Source organism: Pangasianodon hypophthalmus, chromosome 6 (assembly GCF_027358585.1).
Source record: "Pangasianodon hypophthalmus isolate fPanHyp1 chromosome 6, fPanHyp1.pri, whole genome shotgun sequence".
NCBI classification, from domain to species: Eukaryota; Metazoa; Chordata; class Actinopteri; order Siluriformes; family Pangasiidae; genus Pangasianodon; species Pangasianodon hypophthalmus.
Genome location: NC_069715.1, coordinates 9236342 through 9255438, shown reverse-complemented (window position 1 = coordinate 9255438; position 19097 = coordinate 9236342). Strand labels below are relative to the sequence as shown.

The window sequence follows — 19097 nt, the reverse complement described above, 5'->3', positions numbered from 1 at the left end:
TCGCATTAGAATCTGAACATGAGCAATTAATGAATATCACAAAGATTTAGCTTTCCTTATTCAACTTCTATGTTTTTGTATTATTTTGTTTGCTGTGTGGTAATAATAATGATTAAACTCTCATAAAACATAAGAAACACCATGTGTTCAACAGTCTCTGACTGCAGAGTATGTTATGCTGTGAGTGTGTGTTACGCTGACTGACAAAGACACAGATCCTGTAGAACACGGGACACATTTTGTCTTAAGCCGTGATGCCATTGTGTCCCTGATGTGTCACAAAACTCAGCAAAAGAAGCTTACAGACTTGCACTCAGGTATTAAGAGAATGTCAGGATAGGATCATTATCAGGTATTGGCTTAATAGCCAGAATTCTGATATTGATATTGTATTGAAATTAAAAAGAGAGAGAGAGAGAGAGAGAGAGAGAGATTGTTGCATATTCATTGGCTTTGTTGTGGTTTTTGGGGGTTTGATGGTGGATGTGCAAAGGTATTGCTGCATTATGACAAGATTCCAGTATTTGCAGTCAAGTCAAAGCCCTGCTTCTCTGTCCAGCTTCAAGGCAGTTGTTTTTGTGTGTGTGTGTGTGTGTGTGTGTGCGCGTGCGTGCATTTTACACATTTTTATAAGACATATCACACCAGGATGCACCTCCAGGTGGTTAATGAAAATGAATGAATGAATGAATGAATGAATGATCACCTTTTATGTGTGATGTTGGATTTTTTTCACGTCTTCACATAGCATATAAACTGAATGAAGTCTACCTACCAATCATTCTTCTGCCTTCCACATGTATTTTAAAAGATCCACTGTTTTTATAGTTACTAATCCAGAAACTGTATGACACCCTGTAAGCCTGCATTGTTCTCAGATGAATGGATGAACCACAAGATGGCACAATAGGACGCAGAAAAGACATTATGGACATGGGTGGATCTGATTCAGCTGAATCCCTTAGTTGGCCATTAGGAGGAGGTGAGCCGAGCTGCACGCGCAGAGATCAACCACATCCATTTCGACACCAGCATGACTGACAAAGATCACCAACGCCCATGAAGAGCCAGTAGGAAATGAGTGGTGTAGAGAGAGGAGCCTGCTGCTGAGAGAGAGAGAGAGAGAGAGAGAGAGAGAGAGGAGAATCCCCATAGCGCCACACTGCCAGCATCGTCCTGTCTGTCCTCCTGTCGCATCGCCCTTTGCGAGATTTTACCCAGCCTTTTCTACAAGTCTTCCCTTCTCTTCTACGTTTTTTTATTCCTTCCTTTTTTTTAAAAGCTCGAAATGGCAACGCGGATCGACAAAGAGGGTTGCAGGGACGCATACAACCTGGTCCGGGATGATAACACAGATATAAACTGGTGAGCCTGTTCATCCATCTATTCATTCATCCATTCATTCATTCATTCATTCATTCATCCATCCATTCATTCATCCATACATCCATTCATTCATTACAGTATTCAGCCTTTCTTGACACATTCTACCTAGTGATGTACCATCAAGGGGACTGTTTTATGTATCTTTTCCCTGGAAACCTTAAAATATTTGGATCCATAATATAAAAACCACTACTCTAAAAAAATAAAGATACACTTTAAATGCTGATGCATGCACTTTTCTATGTAAAAGATGTAAAACACACATGCAAACCATGCACCCTTAATGATACCACCCTAATGACTGTTTCTGAGAGTAACAAAAGACGTTTGACAAGCTACTGCCTCTAACATTATCCCATTATATCTCACCTCACATAGTTTGATCATCAGCCATATTTATGAAAGTATGTGTGTTCACACCTAAAGCCAGGCTCAGTTTAAGACCCGCTGTGTGCCTCGTTATTCCCTCTAAGTGTTCATTCGTCAAGGCTCATATAAACACTGGAGGTGTTCATTCAGCAACTCGGGACTAACAGCTTTGCTGTAGGGTTCTTTGCTTCACGACGACTTCCTAGTTATAGATAATCAGAGAACTGATTTATTGTCACGTATTTTTGCTTCTGGGTTTTGTATTCACGTGTGTTGTCTCCGTTTCTTGCACTAAGGGCATCCTTTAAGTATGAAGGGTCAACAATTGTGCCAGCAGGACATGGGACCGATTATGAAGAATTCAAAAGCCAGTGTACAGGTAAGCAATGGTTCAGTTATGTTGAGTTTGAGTATTTATTCTAGCGTTTGTAGCTACTGTGTTTCAGCTGACTCAGTCAGCTAGAACTCGTATCTGTACTGACTTTGCTTCTTTTGCTTTTCTTTCTCCAGTTTGATTCATTTGACTGTTCTCCTATTTATGAAGCAAACTGACACTAAAATTCTCTGACCTGGTTTAAATTCTCTCATTTGTGATTGCTTTACTTCATTTTATGACAGACTTTGCTTTGCTGACTGGTTTTCACATCAGTTAGACGCTTGGTAGAGTGCTGACTACACGGAAGTGAATCAGTACACTACAGGTTACCTTATATGGATATATAACCTACTAATTACTAGAAAGCTAGTTATTACTGTAAACCAATAACCCTGAAGGAAAGAAAAACAAAGTGCACCTGAGAAAACTTAGCAAAAGCTAATATTTCTCATGTGTCTCAAATTTCTCATGACCAAATCTCTGGCACTGCTTTTATCTTTTGCTTTTATCAAATTGCTTGCTATCTATATAAGTGCATTATAAGGTATGAAATAATGGCTGATGGACCCTGTGAGTATCAGGGCACTGAATATCTGAAATGGAGCCATTGGGATTTGAATAATGATGTCACCCCCCATTGCTAGGCTGATGTGGATTAGGGTGTGGTGCCTCTCTAAAAGGAGAGTTGCAGTAGTGTGGAGGTGCTGCATATCACCCAGACTCCTTCATATTTGCTAAATTTCTATACTAAACGGTCCATTCTGGTATTTTCACTGGTCATTTAACTCCTTGTAATACATTAATGTGGTGTTTCCCACCCCAGTCTCAGGATACTTCCAGCATTCCATGTTTTTTTTTTGTTTGTCCCAGAGTCAGGCATACCTGAATAATCAGGAACACATGGTTCAGGTGTATTGTGAGCTGGAACAAAACAAATAATATGGACCATCTGGAGGTCCCAATGACTCGATTTTGAAACTGCGAAACTGGATTTCGAACACTGATTAGCTTTGATGAACTTTCACTTCACCCAAACTGGCGAAAGACAATCAGCCTGAGGGTAGTCACATGGTCTTATTGATTGCTGTTGATTAGTTGCTGAGCTGGATGTTTTAGTTTGTAGACCTTTAATTTTGTCAAGTTAAGAAAGTTAAGAAAATTTGATAAGTTAAACCTGCAGTGCCATGAGTTTATTTGGACTACATGTGCTGATTTTGTTTCTTGTTCAACCTTAGCTATTTTAATTGCCATTTTGTGCATTGCTGTATTAAAGGTTTATAAATCATGTGACCTGATCATTCCCACCTCTAGAAACTGAGCATTATGGGGAACTAAGAAGGTTTAAAACCACTGTATTTCTCTTTTCGCTGCATCATCATAGTTGCAGTGTTGGTTTAAAGTTAGGCAATGTGCAATGTCAGCATATAAGCTAACTGGACCTTAAAAAGGAAGAGCACTTCAAAAATGTGGCATTTCAAAAAGAAGTAGAAGTGAGAAAGTCCTAAATAAGGACAAAGCTAATGTAACAGGTATCATTATCATTTTAGGAAAGACGTCCACGCCTTTCCTTTTATTATAGTTAATATTAAAGATTATTCGGAGTAGTTAGTAATTAATATGAGTCACTTCCTGGACTTGATTCCAGTTTGCAGCATGACTACAGAGCAAATTATCTTAAGCTAGATTTTGTTGTCCTTATCTAACATTCAGTTTAATAGCTTGGCTGCTTGATATAGTGAAGTTATATCAAGGAAGTGACACCACTGGTTCTTTTTTTCCTTTGCAACTATTATGCCTGTAAACCAGTTAATGAACAACAGCGCTTAATATCTGATATACCACAGTGGGCCGTGGTGCCGGTGTAATTCTCTTAAGGGCAGAATGCCTGGTGGCAGGAACAACCATTAGTGGCAGGCACAGGTCAGTGCAGAACAAGGTGTTGACACAAACTGATAAGACCTGAACATGCATTTTCTTTACTTCAGCTCTTTAGTGGCCATTTAACCTGAAGTAGTAACACTAGCTATTTTAGGCCCTGTGTCAGTATATATATATATATATATATATATATATATATATATATATATACACATATATATATATATATATATATGTATGTATGTATGTATAAAAAATTTCTTCACATAGCTAACTTAAAGATCTGACAGGAAATCACTATTGTAGGTTTCTAGATCAGACCTTTAGTGGTTACCCTAGAGAGACAGGCAAATGGGCATTTGTCTCTCTAAGAGAAAATTAACTTCCAGTTAAAAAAATACTAAAAGCATTTTCCCACAGAATACATTAATGTGTATGTAACTCACAGATGGCTCTAATGAACATTGGATATTTTCAGTAAAGCAGAGTGTGGTATGAGACGTATAGGTCATGTATAATGACATCAACTGAAGTAGACTTGGATTGTAGCACATTCAAATTAGAATTTTTTTTTCTTTTCTTAGTTTTCCAAAAGTCCTTTGTTTTCCAGAGCCAAGGCAATGGCATTGTTGACAGTGAGGTCTATAGAGAAATAAGTGTTATTCAGGGAAAAAAAACTTACCCTGCGTCTACTGTGTTGTTCAGGCAAGGTGATGGTGAATCTGTTAGAAATTATTATTGTACAGAATGTGACATTTTCAGGAATGAGAAAAAGTGTGTACGATTAGAAAATAGGCTAGTTAGTAATAGATTGATCAGATCAGATCTAGGATAAAAGCTGCTCTGACTAAAATTTGGGTCCTCAGTGCCAAAAATGATTAAAAGTCAGGAAATTTACTCCAGTACTTCCTAACAAAGAGAACAATGTACAAAAAGTAGCTAGCTTTAAGTGGGCTAAGGGGTGCACTTGTAATTCTCCTCTTCATTTCAGTCTCTTGACTTGAATACTACTCTCGCCCTTGTTTGTGTTGGATGCATGTCTAGAGATTTGTCACTTTCACAAGACAGCAGTGTGCCTGTGTTCCTGCTTGTTACACTTCTAAGTTATATGCCGTTCCAGCTTCTTCCTCTGTTTATACAAGAGGTCTTATCAGCTTTACCTGTGACTCCTCCTCCAGGATATTCTTTTATTTTTCATGGTCACAAATAAGGAAACACTCTCCCTACTCAGATATGCCAACAAATGAATAGTCGCAGTTCTTAATGTCTGCTGTCTGTTCCAGACGACGCCCGTCTGTTTGGTTTCGTGAGGATCACAACAGGAGATGCCATGAGCAAACGGGCCAAGTTCACCCTCATCACCTGGATCGGGGAGAATGTGAGTGGACTGCAGAGGGCTAAGATTAGCACAGACAAAACACTGGTGAAAGACGTCTGTCAGGTGGGTCTCATCAGCTTTTTACTGTATTTTAATGTTTTCTTAATCTAGATGTTAATCACTGACATGTTTACAACTTCAGCTTATATGTGTACATCATACACAGTTCCTGACATGACCTTCTTTACTCTATGTAGAACTTTGCTAAAGAGTTCATGGTGAGCGATATTCGGGAACTGGAAGAAGACTACATCCGTAATGAGCTGAAGAAGGCTGGTGGTGCCAACTACGATGCTCAGGCAGAATAGATTCTAGCAGGGTGCGCACAAAGGAATGGGGTGGGGGGTCATCCAAACTGGGTGAAAGTGTAGGGGAAACTTTTCATCTCACACTCTCCTCAAACACCTATACACAGACACATACATGCACACACACACACACACACACACACACACACACACATACACATACACACACACACACACACACACACACACACTTCTGTCTTTCTTCCGATGTGGTCATGATTGGTTTATCTGCTGTACTGTGCATCATCTCACACTCATCTCGAGTGCAGACCTTGTTTTTGTGTTTAGTATAACAACTATAACTGGAGTTTGAGTCAAAGAGGCTCCTTTTGTTCTTGATTGGACCTGACAATGTTACATCCTCAAGTAGTGAAGTTTCTTTCAACTCATTGGTTTCTTCCACTTTATTTCTTTTATTGTTCTTCCTTATCTAAATACAGACCACTGTGTTTACGGCCTTAATCTCCCATGGAGAGAGGTGCATCACTGGATGTATGCGTTTGTGTGTATGTGTATGAGTCTGTGTGTTTGCAGACACTGCACTGTGACTCACTCGGCTCCAGGTGATTATTGGCATTTCAGACACCTTATTGCCCCAGAAAGCAGTTTCATTGTGCAGGCTGTGGTGTTGTTGCTCAACTTGACTGTGGAGCAGCCATTGCTCTGGTGTAACCTTTCTTTTAGTCATTTAAATTGAAATAAAGTCAATTTTTATTTTTATTTTTTTCATTTAAAAAAATTATTCAGCGATTTCTTTTTTTGAAAATGGAAGATGTCAACAACGAAAGAAAACATGTCCTGTGCACAAACAATATGATTCATTTCAGAATAAAAGGTTTTTTTTTTTTTTATCAAACATGTGTTGTATCATAATTATTTGCACTGTACTTGTACAGAACTGTGTTGAGTGACGTCTCTGGTGTCTTGGCTAGGCTGCATTTGAGCCTGTGCGGTCGAAAATCTGGCTTATGTAATGCAAGCTGCTCATCACAGTGCCACTCCACTCACGCTAACTGCCCTGGGGACTTTGGGGAGTCCCATGGGTCATCATGGTCAACAATGCTGCCAGACTGAGAGCCAATCACGGGCTTGAGCCAAGCTGTTCTGCTCCAACGCCTGTCAATATCTACCCCTCCTTTCCTCTACCCCTCTGTCCACTGACTCCCTTTTTCTATCACTGTCTCCTCTCCCTGATTTTTCTCACTCCTCCCCCACCTCTCCTCTTTGCTCTTTGCATGGCCCATCAACCGTTTGGTCTAACAGATGTGAATATGACTGCATAATTACTTAATTTACAATCTATAAGCCCCTTGTAGGCTGCTTTTAAGACACTCAGTATATAGAGACAAATGAGAACAAAAGAATGGAGTAGGCGATGGCATGAAGGGAAACATTTTCCCCTTTGTCCCATGCAATGTTATGTATTTGTTCAGTGTTTACAGTTGTTTGGATTATGTTAACTGGCTGGAAAACAATGAGACAGCAGCCAGGAAAGGCTTTAGCATAGTTCTAGTTCTCTGAGGGCAAAAAAAAACAAGTCTGTGCATTGCTCAAGATGACACCTTTCTCTAAACTGATCAGGAAGGTGAATACGTGGGAGTAACTATGTAGTGTGAATGAGACGCACTTGCGTTTAGGGGTGGGACAGGTGTTCCTCTGTGTCTGCCGGGACTACATTAATGAGATTAATGACTGCTGGGGATTGATTAGTCTCTTGTCACAGTGTCTCAAGCTGTGTACTGACTCAACGGTTCCACACACATTCGAGGCAACCTTGGTCTAGTCTCACTGCCTCTCAGCAGAGATTCCAGACTGGTGCATGTTCAAACAGCTCCATGGCTCTTTTCGCGAGGGTTGCTGTTTGGTTTTGTTGATCCTTGTGTGTGTATGTGTGTGTGTGTGCGTGTGTGTGTGTATGTGTATGAGCATATTTCGAAAGCTTGCTTAGCATCTTGTTTACAATAAGAGTCACAAGGAAGTCCCTGCTAGCTATTCTCCTCAGATCCTTCCTGCATTCCAGGGGCCTCTCAGATATTTCATAGCCCACACACATTTCTGGAATCATGCGCTGTGTGTGTGTGTGTGTGAATACACTGTTATTCTAATAATCTGTTATCCTAGTAATTGTGTCACTGCAGATTTATAGCTGAGCCTGAGTAGCCGAGTAGCTCCTGACTCATTTCAGTGTTTGTGAATTAAAAAAAAAAAAAAAAAAAAAAAAAAAAAATCTGACAACATGTAGACACGAGGTTAGTGGGAGGAGATTCAAATGACCACTGTGACATTGCCTGAGATCTCACACAAGGCTACTGTTGCCATGTACTTGTTATTGAATCTTGCAATTCTCCATTCATAGTGTCAGTGGGGGATTTGCATGCATCCAACCACATGCATTTACATGTACTATGACTTGGCCAGCAGCAAGCAAGTTTAAAACTTGTCCTTACGTGCTCAGGACACAGAATTAGAGATGAGGACAACCTTGCTGCCTTGCTGGACTAAGGGACAGCCTAGTCTCAGAGACAGAGTTGGAGGCTGATTTGGTTGGCCCTTTTGGTTGATGTTTTAGGGTAGGAGGAAGGGGAGGGCTCTGGGGCGAGCAAGGGGAGCCCTTTGAGGCTGAGTGAATGGGGAGAGAATGCAAGAGTGAATGGATTTCTCAATGCTCCTGTGTGACACTCAAGCTATGGCACAGTGCTGCTTTTGTCAGCAGCTAATGAGCTGAGCCACAAATCTCCAAATCGGTGCCGAGGTTTCGTCATCACCAAGTAACTGCTGCCAAAACACAATCCAATAACCTGCTTCAACAACCACGTCCCAGAATTTCCCTGTACAAAATACTGTTCAAGTGGTGCAACTGACAGGTTTAGGCATTGCAACAACCAACACCACATTCTAAGAAAATATTAGTACATTCTAGTCATGTCCATTGGACAACTTGCTTGTTTGGCAATCCCTACCAAGGCTTTCATTGTAAACCTTGTTTACGTAATAACTTGACCTCAAACATGGCCTTAAAGCTTGTTTTTGTGGTTGGTGATTGGGCTCGGGTGGTCAGGAATCAGAACAACACGAAGGACAAACTAAGCATTGATATAAATCCACTTTGGCCTATAGAGATGTACATATGACTTCCTGTAGTTCTCATTTAAATGTCACTACACTCACATTCACGCGGCTGTCTCATTGCATTTAATTAAGCCATAACTCTTGTGAGTATGGATCAATGAGCTTCATAAAATAGCTATTCATTTATTGATTCCACCTCTAATATTAGCATGTTAATAAGACGAGACACGCTTCCACGTGAAAGGTCGCAAATATCATTTAAAAAGGTCATTTTTTAAGGGCCCTGAGGGACTCTATAGCTGCTATAAGATTTTTTTTATCATCAGCCTCTAGAAAAATGCTATAGATTATGTACATGTGTGTCTTAAAGTTCTGTCTTTCAGTCTTTTATGGCTTGATTGGTGAGTCACGGTATTGAACACCAAGGGCACTTATCAGCACATGTAAGCACATGTACACAAAAAATGAGCCCTGCATTTACAAAGAACAGGTATAAATGTGTAAGAGATACTAGATAGAGATACTACATACCGCATTTCGTTTATGGCTCATCTAAACATACTAATTGCAATGCAAGTACCCGTGACCTGACTATTTGTTTGTTTCAAGTGCTATAGCTTTGTCTTGGTTCAGTGTTTCATCAAGCCTCTTTGGGCGTTGTAGTGAGCATGACTCATGTAGCCATGGACATTCAATCTTGGGCAACATATAACCTCAAGCAATGTAATTTCCAGGATTATCTATTAAGCTGGCTGTGAGAGTCCTGTATATTTGCTAAAATCCAAACAGATCATTTTACCTCAGAAAGGTTTGCAAGGCAAATTGTTTAACTATGACCTCTAAAGTTCAGCAGTGAAACACAGACTTTGACACCTTAGTCATGCTTTAGTCACACTACACATAACTACTCTGATAGTCAACATATACACTCAGACAGAGACTGTATGCCACAGGGCTCCAGGAAAATAAATAAATAAATAAATAAAAACATGACACACGCCATGGGGTATATAATTCATACAGACAGAGAATATGCAGCCACGTGTGTTAAGAGTGTTTGTAAAAGTTAAAAGTGAAGAATGTTATCTGAGTTCTCTGTTTAAAGCTGAAGTGGATTGGCTGCAATAAACAGCGGCATCTGCTGATTGGTCAATACTGCTCTATCAGCCGATGAAACAACAGACGGAAGACGAAGACAACTGTGAGTATATGTGTGGCTTGTGCGTGCCACCACCTGTGCATGAATCTGCATGTGTAATTAGTTTGGTGATATTTTGTGTGCTGCATGTTCCACATGAATGAATGTCTGCGCGTAGGTTCTTCGTCATTTCCTGTACATTTGCTATGATAAAGGCCTTTTACCATATACGGCAGTGAAGCGAAGGTGGCAGATGGAGCAAGAGGAAAAGAAGAAGTGAAGAAAAAGAGACTACTCTCATGTCTCAACTTGCACCTTTGTGCTGGTGTGGGTAGTGACTGTAAGGCTACTGCCAGAGACGTCTATTTTGTAAAGAGTGTTTTATGAGTTTGTGTGCATGTGCACAGCTGAAATGTTGCTACATTTTGTTCTGCCTGTGCTTGCATTACACATGCCTGAAAAGAGATATGAAGGGTCCATGTAGAAAAACCTAACCACTCAGTCAAGACAATTTACTGCTTAACCTATTTTATTAACCTACTTTCACAGGGTAATGCAGGACTTTCACATCAATATGTTAAAGGTTAATGCATTGTTAACAACATAATGTAGTAATGTTTCTGTACTAGAATTTCAGGATGTATTGCAAGAAAGATTAAGGAAATAGGAGCAGATTAAGAACTATGTTTAGAAACATATAAAAACTGAAGAAAATGTGAAAGGGATTAAAAGTAGGACATTATCATGGGTGTACAAGGATACCTATAATACAATGTATGGTCTAAGTTGCATAATATGTTGTGGGCTGAGCTTTGGAATCAGGAGCAGTCTGAATATATTACTACAACTGTCTTATCTGTAGTTAAATCTTTGCTCTGACTGACATGTGGGCATGGCTATGACCCACATATCTTATTTCCCTTTCATAAAGAACTCTGCTCAGTATGGTATACCTGTTTCACTACGAGGTGTTCAATTTCCTGCATTCTTATAGATAGTAGGTAAAATGCAAACTAGAGCAATTTACCCAAAATGAAACAGAAAGATTTGCACCTCTTTGTGGTGGGCATGCTTTGCATGCAACACTGCACTTACTGTTGATCTATATATTTGCTGGGGCTTTTATGTACAGTACCTACAGTTAAGTGTAAAGGAGCTTTAACACTGTAATGGCACATGCGATGCATCTGTGTTTAAAGCTTCTCACCGAAAAAAAAACCCCTCAACATCAAGTAATAAATCTCTCAAAGAAAGCAATAAAATACAAAGGTGCATTTATTATCCTGATTATTTTCCTATCACGACACATCCTCTATACCTCAGCAACTATAACAATGTGCCAATTATAACGTCTATTTATTAATGAATGATATGTCATTCATTAAAAAATAGAAATTGTTATAGTTGGAACATTAATGAATGTCATACTTTTTATCTATTTATAGTTACATTTAATGTTGCAGAACGCCCATGAAACAAGTTTGTTCCTTTTATCACTTATGTTATAGCAGCAACTCCCTTACTAGCTTCTCTTTTTTTCCTCTTTTTAAGTTAAAAATGCAAAAAAAAAAAAAAATGCTTGTCATGTTACTGAGAAACCAGAAAGTGCAAATTCCTCGGTTCTGAAGATATTTCCCATAATAGAACAACTTTACCTCTAACTGTTATAAAGTGCTGATACTGGAGACTTCTTCTATAAACATAAAATAAAATCTTCTCACAAGAAAGCTCACAGGAATTCAACAGCTCAGTGGTATAATTGTAATTACAAGTATGGTTCTTTCCCGGAAACCTGGAGCACCAAATACTTCCTTATGAGCTGTGTGTAAAGATTGGAGCAGTATTTACTGTAAAAGCCACTATGTCAGCTACTTTGGGGCAGGTGAAGCCCTGCTGATGCCTGGCCAGCCCTCCTCAGCCAGTCTGCAGTTACATTACAGGCCAGCAGGGAATCCTAACAGCTCAGCCTCAAGAGGTCATCAAGACATGCTGAGTGGATGTCCAGCTGAAGTCTTCAAAAGTGCTTCAGAGTATTAGCAAGTATTAGTTCTAACAAAAAAGGTTAGTATTGATGAATGGAGTATGGATATTAGGGAGTGGCACCACTACTGCTAATCAATATTAATACCATGTCTTTATAATTAATGCTACTTTGCATTTTATTCAGTTTCATTCAATTGAATTAACCTCCCTCTCATTAAATTGTGTACTGAAATCTATTGAGATCTTATGGCCCACGTCTACTGCCTGTAGCTCTTACAGTGCTAAGCTCAGCCCCTCATCACGCCCAGCTCTCAGCCATATCTCATGCCCTTAAAAGGCGCTTTTTCATCGCCTGCTGGTTTGAGGAAAAGCGCTGCAAACTCGGACAGGGCGCCCTGTGGATCGCCTAAACACGACCGCCCTCTACCGGTGGAGCTCAGGAATGAGCTCATAAATATCAAGATAAAGAAGCTCGTAAATAGCGATATATATATTTCTATTTATAATTTATAATTTAATAATTTATTATCTAATTTATCTATAAATCTATTTTATTAAATATATGTTGACAATTTATTATTTCGAAATTAATAATTAATATTAATAATTAATATCATTATTTATTTGAAATATTATAGAATTTATAGTATCTAAAAATTATCTTTAAAAATGATCTTTTATTTATTCAAGTATAAATATATTGCAAAGCTTAAGCATTTTATTTTACACTCTCCACAGTGATTGCTGTATATATTTACATTGATACTGCTAAAGCGGGACACTTAATTTCTTTAACATTCTAAAAATCAGGGTGGATACTATAAATTAATAAACATATTTGATCATCATTTGGCTTGTAATATGCATTAAATACATTCATAGACCTTTACATTAAAAACTGACGATTTAAAAACGCTGACTGTATCACTTCCGCAAACAGAAAACAGAATGGACCAATCAATATAGGGAAGCACGGCAAGCAGGTAAATGATTGGACACAGTCTAGCCAATCAGAGTTGGCTTAGATATGCAGCAGTTTTATTGGTCACCCGGGAATGACGCGTCACGGGAATCAGGAAGTAAATCGCTCTGTTTACATCCAGCGCTGAAATGTGATCACGTGTTGCATTTTCTTCGTTCAACATCCTGTTCATTTATAAGTAATTGGCATTGTTTTCAGACATTTTGCAGGTATAAGCTTCTTCTACCGATTTAACAGTAATTCCCTTCAATTTGAACTCCTTGAATCGTAATCATGTTATGTTCTGTAGTTGAACTCGCTGTCCATTCTATAGCTATGCATCTTTTGCTTTGCCCTTCAGATCCATGGGAAACACAGAAAGTGCTGTAGTGCAGAAACGGCTGGTCCGTTTTCGTCCCGATGAGCGACCTGTTATTGAAGGGGTCTTTGACAGACTTAAGAGCATCAGCAGCTTGTCTGGGCCTCCCGGAAAAGAGGAGGTTTTATACATAGACACGCTGAAGGTTGGAATAAAACATCTGCAGCTCTTTCCAGTTCTGCACAGAGATACAGATGCACATCATCTTGCATGTGTGATGAGCATTAATTAATCAGTGTGATCTGTAATTATGTAGCACTTAGTAAACAGGGATTTGGAATTAGGAAGTTGTCCCATGTGGTTTACATCACATTCTGTACAAAATTATTTCTTTCTCTCTCTCTCTCTTTTTTTTTTTTTTTTTTTTTTTTAAAGATAACTATGGGTAAAATGGCTTCAGACTCAATGATTATGCGAGTCTTTGAGGGAATCTGCAGTATTGACCCTGGAGTGTCTGTGCCACCTGGTGGTGGGGTAAGTCGAGAGCGGCTGGTGATCTTCCTGGCAGATGCTCTTCGGGGCACAGCAGAGGAGAGAGCACCGCTTGTCATGGCGATGGCACACAGGACCAAAGCAACAGTTACGACTGATCAGATAAGAGAAGTAAGTATGAGTACGGGCTGGAGCTTCAAAACATTGTCCAAATATTGTCCTCCTTCCCCTGTGTGACTCTCGCTTGGCTCATTGCAGGCACATATTTTCTTTGTGGTTTCTTGAGAATTTGTGGAGGCATTGGGGGAATGTGTGTGCGCTTTGTTTTGTCGTTCCACATTGATGATGCCATTGTACGATATGGAAACAGCTTAGAGTTTTAGGCTAATTATACTCTGAGAAATTCAAGAATAAGAAGTAAAAACTTTTTTGCTTATTGCTGAAAATAAATAAATAAATGCTAAAACAAAGTAATACAAAGCACATTCTGCTATTTTGTGAAAAGCCCAAATAAATTCAAATAGATAAACTATATTTAGCCACTATCGTTTACTAATAATGATTGTGATATAATCTGTAATATATCTAACAGCAATAAAAAGCATATTAATTTAGTTTGATATAAAGTCATTTGCAGAGACATTTGTGGTTTCTATTTGACATCTTATCTACAGTTTTTAGAGGACTTGGTTTCAGCTGTAGTTCAGACTCTCACACATAGGGGACGTCTGCGAGGATGGAGACCAGATCGCATGGGTCATGGTGCTCAGGGGGTGAAGCTTTTGGCCGAGCAGTTGAGCTCGGAGTTAAAAACCTCAGGTTAGTGATAGCACTTAAATTTATTTGACTCATATTTAAATATTGCATTAAATTCTGCATAAATATTTACACTGACTAAAGAGTAGAAATAGTAAAGAAAAGGTTTATAGCTGGCATCTAAATTTAAATAATGAGATTTCTGTAGGCTGTATTTTAGACATACAGGATTTACTAGGATAATGCATTTAAAATAAAGATGAATATTGAATAAATGTGATTTACACATTAAACACGCACTGATAAATTTGATTTGACAGATTCCCCTTTTCTTCCCTGTAGATCAGGACGTGTGTGACGTTGCTTGTCTCGAGGACTGGCTATTTCGAGTCTCGGGTGTGTCAACATTCCTGGAGCTCCTGATTGGTGAGGGTCTTGATGTTGGATTGACCTCGCGCCCACCTCCCACTCTGCTACCCAAGTGCCGAGACACTCCCTGGACCGAGCTGCGCTGTCTTCTAGATATACCACTTCTCATGTTCCTGACCTCTCAGTTGCCTGCAGGACACACTGCCCCCTGGAGGCTGTTGTTTTCCACCAATGTACACGGTGAAAGCTTTACCCGCCTGGTTGGAAATTGTAAAAACCGGGGCTCCACTGTGTTACTGGTGAAAGACACCAAGGGCCACATATTTGGAGGCTTTGCTTCTCACAGCTGGGAGCTCAAACCTCAGTTTCAGGGTGAGTGATGGGGAGAGAGCTGCCAAACTCATAAAGACTGTGTGTTTTCTGATGTATTTTTACTGCATGAGTGTTCCAGGTTATGCTTTTTCATAATTATCAATGCATTCTCGTTTCCTTTATTTCTAGGTGATTCCAGGTGCTTCCTGTTTTCTGTGTCACCATCTATGCGAGTGTTCACAAGTACCGGCTATAACAAGCACTACATGTACCTGAACCAGGGCCAGCAAACCATGCCCAATGGTCTGGTGAGACTATACATCACTTTGTATTCTCCAGCTCTAAGTTCTCCTCCAGCAACATGAAACAAAATATTTGCTTGGAGGCAAAATTAGTCTCTGTAGCACCCCATGCTCTTTCAAAAAAAAAAAAAAAAAAAAAAAAAAAGCAAATGATGTGGAACATCCAACCAGTTAGGACATAGAGGCGTCTCTCTTCACCTGTCAGTCATGTTGCCTGTTGATTGCACTCACATTCAGGGGTTTTAGACTAGGCATATGTTTTGGGGGCTTGGCGTCCTTGAAAGGTATAGCACTGACTATACCTTTAACAGCAATGCCATTTGTTGCTGTCTGATTTTAGGGTATGGGTGGACAGCATGGATACTTCGGTTTGTGGCTGGATGGCGATTTTGGCCGTGGTCACAGTCGAGCTCGTCCACGCTGTACCACATACGGTAGTCCTCAACTCTCAGGGGATGAGGACTTCACAGTGGACACAGTGGAGGTGTGGGGAGTCGGTGTGCCTCCTGAGGAACAGGAACAGGTCAGTGACGTGCCTACAGTATTTTCATTAAGAACTGATTTATTTCTAATTTCTGTTAATCTTGCCAGCTACAAGGCAAATCACAGGTTTATATTAATGCGCTCTAATACGTTATCATTTTTATAGTAACAACTTGCACATGGAATCCAAATAAACCGACTTAAGAACGTGGAATTGTTGTTATGGAGAAGTTTTCTGTGAGCAGACGTTCATTTAGCAGTTTTGGAAGGAGTCTCCAGCGTCAGTGTTTTGTCAAAGACTTTCAGGACTTTGCGGTTTCTCAGTAACATGACAAGTTGAATTTTTTCTTTTATTAACTTCAAGATAGGGGAAAAAAAGGAGAGACTGGGGTTGCTGAAATTTAAGTGATAAGAGGAAATGTTTTGTGGAGTCTCCACAACATTAAATGCATTTATAAACAGATAAAAAGTCTGAAGTATCGTTCTTGGAAAATTGCTGTTGTATAAGAGGAATAAAATACTTCAGGATGTACTGTTATATGAAAATAATCAACTTCATGGGTGGTAACAGGGTAGTAGCATCACACCACCCTGTCATTGATTATTTTTCTATAACAGCACATCCCACAGTGTTTTATTCCTTACATAATCAAATTGGTAAGCGTAGCTATAGCTAGCTAATTATAGTTAACATATGTATACTACAGTGGAATGTCCATCTGTCCATTCATCGTTAGTCAAGTAAAGTGACTAACAACCATTCTTACTTTTATTCATAAGATTTATATATATAAAGTATATTTCTATAAATATTTGTAATTATTATTTTAGCTGTTATTCTACAGTCCTACAGATAGTTTTCCGGTAGGAATAGTTGATAGTTGGTAGATAGCTGATAGTTTGCCGTCGTGCCAATTAGTTTTTTCAATTTTTGTTATTTGTACAATATCTTTGTTAATTCATTCATATTTAGTAATCGATTTGTCTTTTCTGTAATTGTTTTGTTAATTCTTGGATGAGAATGGATGAGAACCGTTTCATCTTTCAGAAGTAATAGTTTTCTGTGAATTTTAAAATCTTGGCAAATCTGTTAATGTGGAAGATTACGACCTTGGCATTCCCTGTTCTGCTTACAGGATGAGAATAAAAAGAGTGTTCTGGACATCGATCCTGAGGTGCAGGCTATAATGGAGATGACTGGGAAAACCCTGCACAGCCAAGGCCTCCGAGAACCAGAAGAAGATGATGGATGAGGAAGAGAGGATGAAAAAAGACAGAGAATGGATGGATTTATGCAACACATAAAAAACCCTGGTGCTGCTTTTACATGGATGGGTTGGGGGACAAAAAATATGTAGTCTTTATACTTTTTTCTATAATTTCATAATATAATAAAGTCAAGAGGTGCAATATGTAGCAAGGTATATAGATATTGTTGAAGCTGTCATGCTGATTTATAAAGGAATGGAGCTGGTTTCCGTCTATATGAAGAAAATGCAGAAGCTCTAATGAGTTGTTGAATAATGTTTAATGTAGTAATAAATATGTTTGGTGACACTATTCAGAGGAAGAATCCACCCTGAACGACTTGTATATTAAAAAATTATCATTAACATGCGATCTTCAGTAGCGTCCAATATTTATTTTGTAATGAAATTCTGCGTCGAGTTTTTTTAGTTTAAACTTCTTTCATCGATAAGTCTGGTCTGTCTTCACTTTGGTTAATAGTTTTGTCCATTACCCACACCACAATTTGAGTCCCACATTTGCTGTCTCCACTATTTCTAAGTTGAATTTCTTGTTATGACGTTACAGGTTGCTGGAAAATGATTCGTGAGAAAAGAAGCTCTTGCTAGTTTGTTTTTAGTAGCTAGTGAACGGACTGTTACCTGACTTTTAGCCCTTAAGTTTCGGATCGTAGATTTTTTTTTTTCTCGTATTAAGTGCCATTGTAACTGCATTAGCAGTGTGACGTCAGCGTGACCATGAACTTCTCGCGGGAATAACGAAAATACAGCACCAACCAATAAATTAGAACCAGAATCACTAAATAAATCACAAACGTTTAAACATAAGCATATTTAATGTGTTTCAGGGTGGACTTTTCCTTTAAAGGGACTAGATTTATACATTTCAGTATTACAGTGTTGCATTTCAGTGTTGCATAGTAAGTGTCTTATTCTTTAAAAAAAAACAACAACAACAATTTGATGATTCTTGAAGGAATTCACAGGTACATGCAGTAGACAAAGCTTATACAATGAAATGTTGTGTTTTTGTAGAGGTTAGATATGATTCCTATCTAACTGCTCTAAAATGTCACCACCCACATCTGAATGTCACACTTTCCAGCCACACATAGGGGGAAATGTTTAAGCCATCATTCTTTTGTTTACCTTTACCTAAATATTTGACAGTGAATTACTCTGTAATTACAGGACACACTACTGATAATTCACACACACTCCAGAAGTCAGCTCAGAAACCTTTCAGTTTCCTGATGCATATATCCAGTAGTGTTCTTTCTCTTTACTATATTAAAAAAAAAAAAAAAAACAAGAATGTTTTTAGCTTTATATCAAAATTTCAAGGTCTGAGGTGTATCATTTACAGTTCATTCATATGTTCAGTTTCCTGATGCATATATCCAGTAGTGTTCTTTCCCTTTCCTATGTTAAAAAAACAAAACAAAACAAAACAAAAAAAAAAACAAGGATGGTTTTAGCTTTATATCAAAATTTCAAGGTCTGATGTGCATCATTTACAGTTCATTCATATGTTCAGTTTCCTGATGCATATATCCAGTAGTGTTTTTTCCCTTTCCCATGTTAAAAAAAAACAAATGCAAGGATGTTTTTGGCTTCATATCAACATTTCAAGGCCTAATGTGTATCATTTACAGTTCATTCATGTGTTCATCTTCTGTAAAATGATTTATCTGAGGTAGCTCCAGCTTTGCTCCAATGCAAATTATGGAAAAATGACGTTAGATACGCAAATGTTGGGTTTCCGCACAGAGCTCACATTTACATGCGTGTTCTCTTCGTTGTCTGTGCTCTTCCTGCCACTACATTTACATGATTTTCTGGGAGTATTTTCTACAGAAGTGTGTGGGCTGTCCTGTCCAAGCTGCTGGCTGATTCCCTTCGCTTCGACACCCCCCTCCCCCCTCCCTCCCCCTCTCCCCCCCTCCCTCTTGTAGTTTCTCTTAGTGCACC

The 19097-nt window shown here is 38.9% G+C and overlaps 2 protein-coding genes across 2 annotated transcripts; both read left to right on the top strand.

The window, feature by feature from the left end:
- The first annotated feature begins 979 nt into the window (after positions 1-979).
- cotl1 (coactosin-like F-actin binding protein 1) lies at positions 980-6551 on the top strand. Its single transcript, XM_026927586.3, has 4 exons — positions 980-1365; positions 2052-2134; positions 5293-5450; positions 5585-6551. Exons 1-4 carry the CDS (start codon positions 1289-1291, stop codon positions 5693-5695), a joined length of 429 nt encoding a protein of 142 aa, XP_026783387.1. The 5' UTR covers positions 980-1288; the 3' UTR covers positions 5696-6551.
- Positions 6552-12729: 6178 nt separating this feature from the next.
- On the top strand, positions 12730-18723 carry meak7 (MTOR associated protein, eak-7 homolog). The gene is made up of 8 exons (XM_026926968.3): positions 12730-13076; positions 13208-13370; positions 13601-13828; positions 14332-14476; positions 14756-15154; positions 15284-15402; positions 15737-15919; positions 17016-18723. Exons 1-8 carry the CDS (start codon positions 12913-12915, stop codon positions 17130-17132), a joined length of 1518 nt encoding a protein of 505 aa, XP_026782769.3. The 5' UTR covers positions 12730-12912; the 3' UTR covers positions 17133-18723.
- The last annotated feature ends 374 nt before the right edge of the window (positions 18724-19097 follow it).

Bases quoted from the DNA above. Each gene is read 5' to 3' on its own strand.
- cotl1 (XM_026927586.3), top strand. From the start codon at position 1,289: ATGGCAACGCGGATCGACAAAGAGGGTTGCAGGGACGCATACAACCTG. The intron at 1,366-2,051 runs GTGAGCCTGTTC...TCTTGCACTAAG, and splicing joins GATAACACAGATATAAACTG to GGCATCCTTTAAGTATGAAG. The intron at 2,135-5,292 runs GTAAGCAATGGT...TGTCTGTTCCAG, and splicing joins ATTCAAAAGCCAGTGTACAG to ACGACGCCCGTCTGTTTGGT.
- meak7 (XM_026926968.3), top strand. From the start codon at position 12,913: ATGCAGCAGTTTTATTGGTCACCCGGGAATGACGCGTCACGGGAATCA. The intron at 13,077-13,207 runs GTATAAGCTTCT...TTTGCCCTTCAG, and splicing joins TGTTTTCAGACATTTTGCAG to ATCCATGGGAAACACAGAAA. The intron at 15,155-15,283 runs GTGAGTGATGGG...CTTTATTTCTAG, and splicing joins GCTCAAACCTCAGTTTCAGG to GTGATTCCAGGTGCTTCCTG.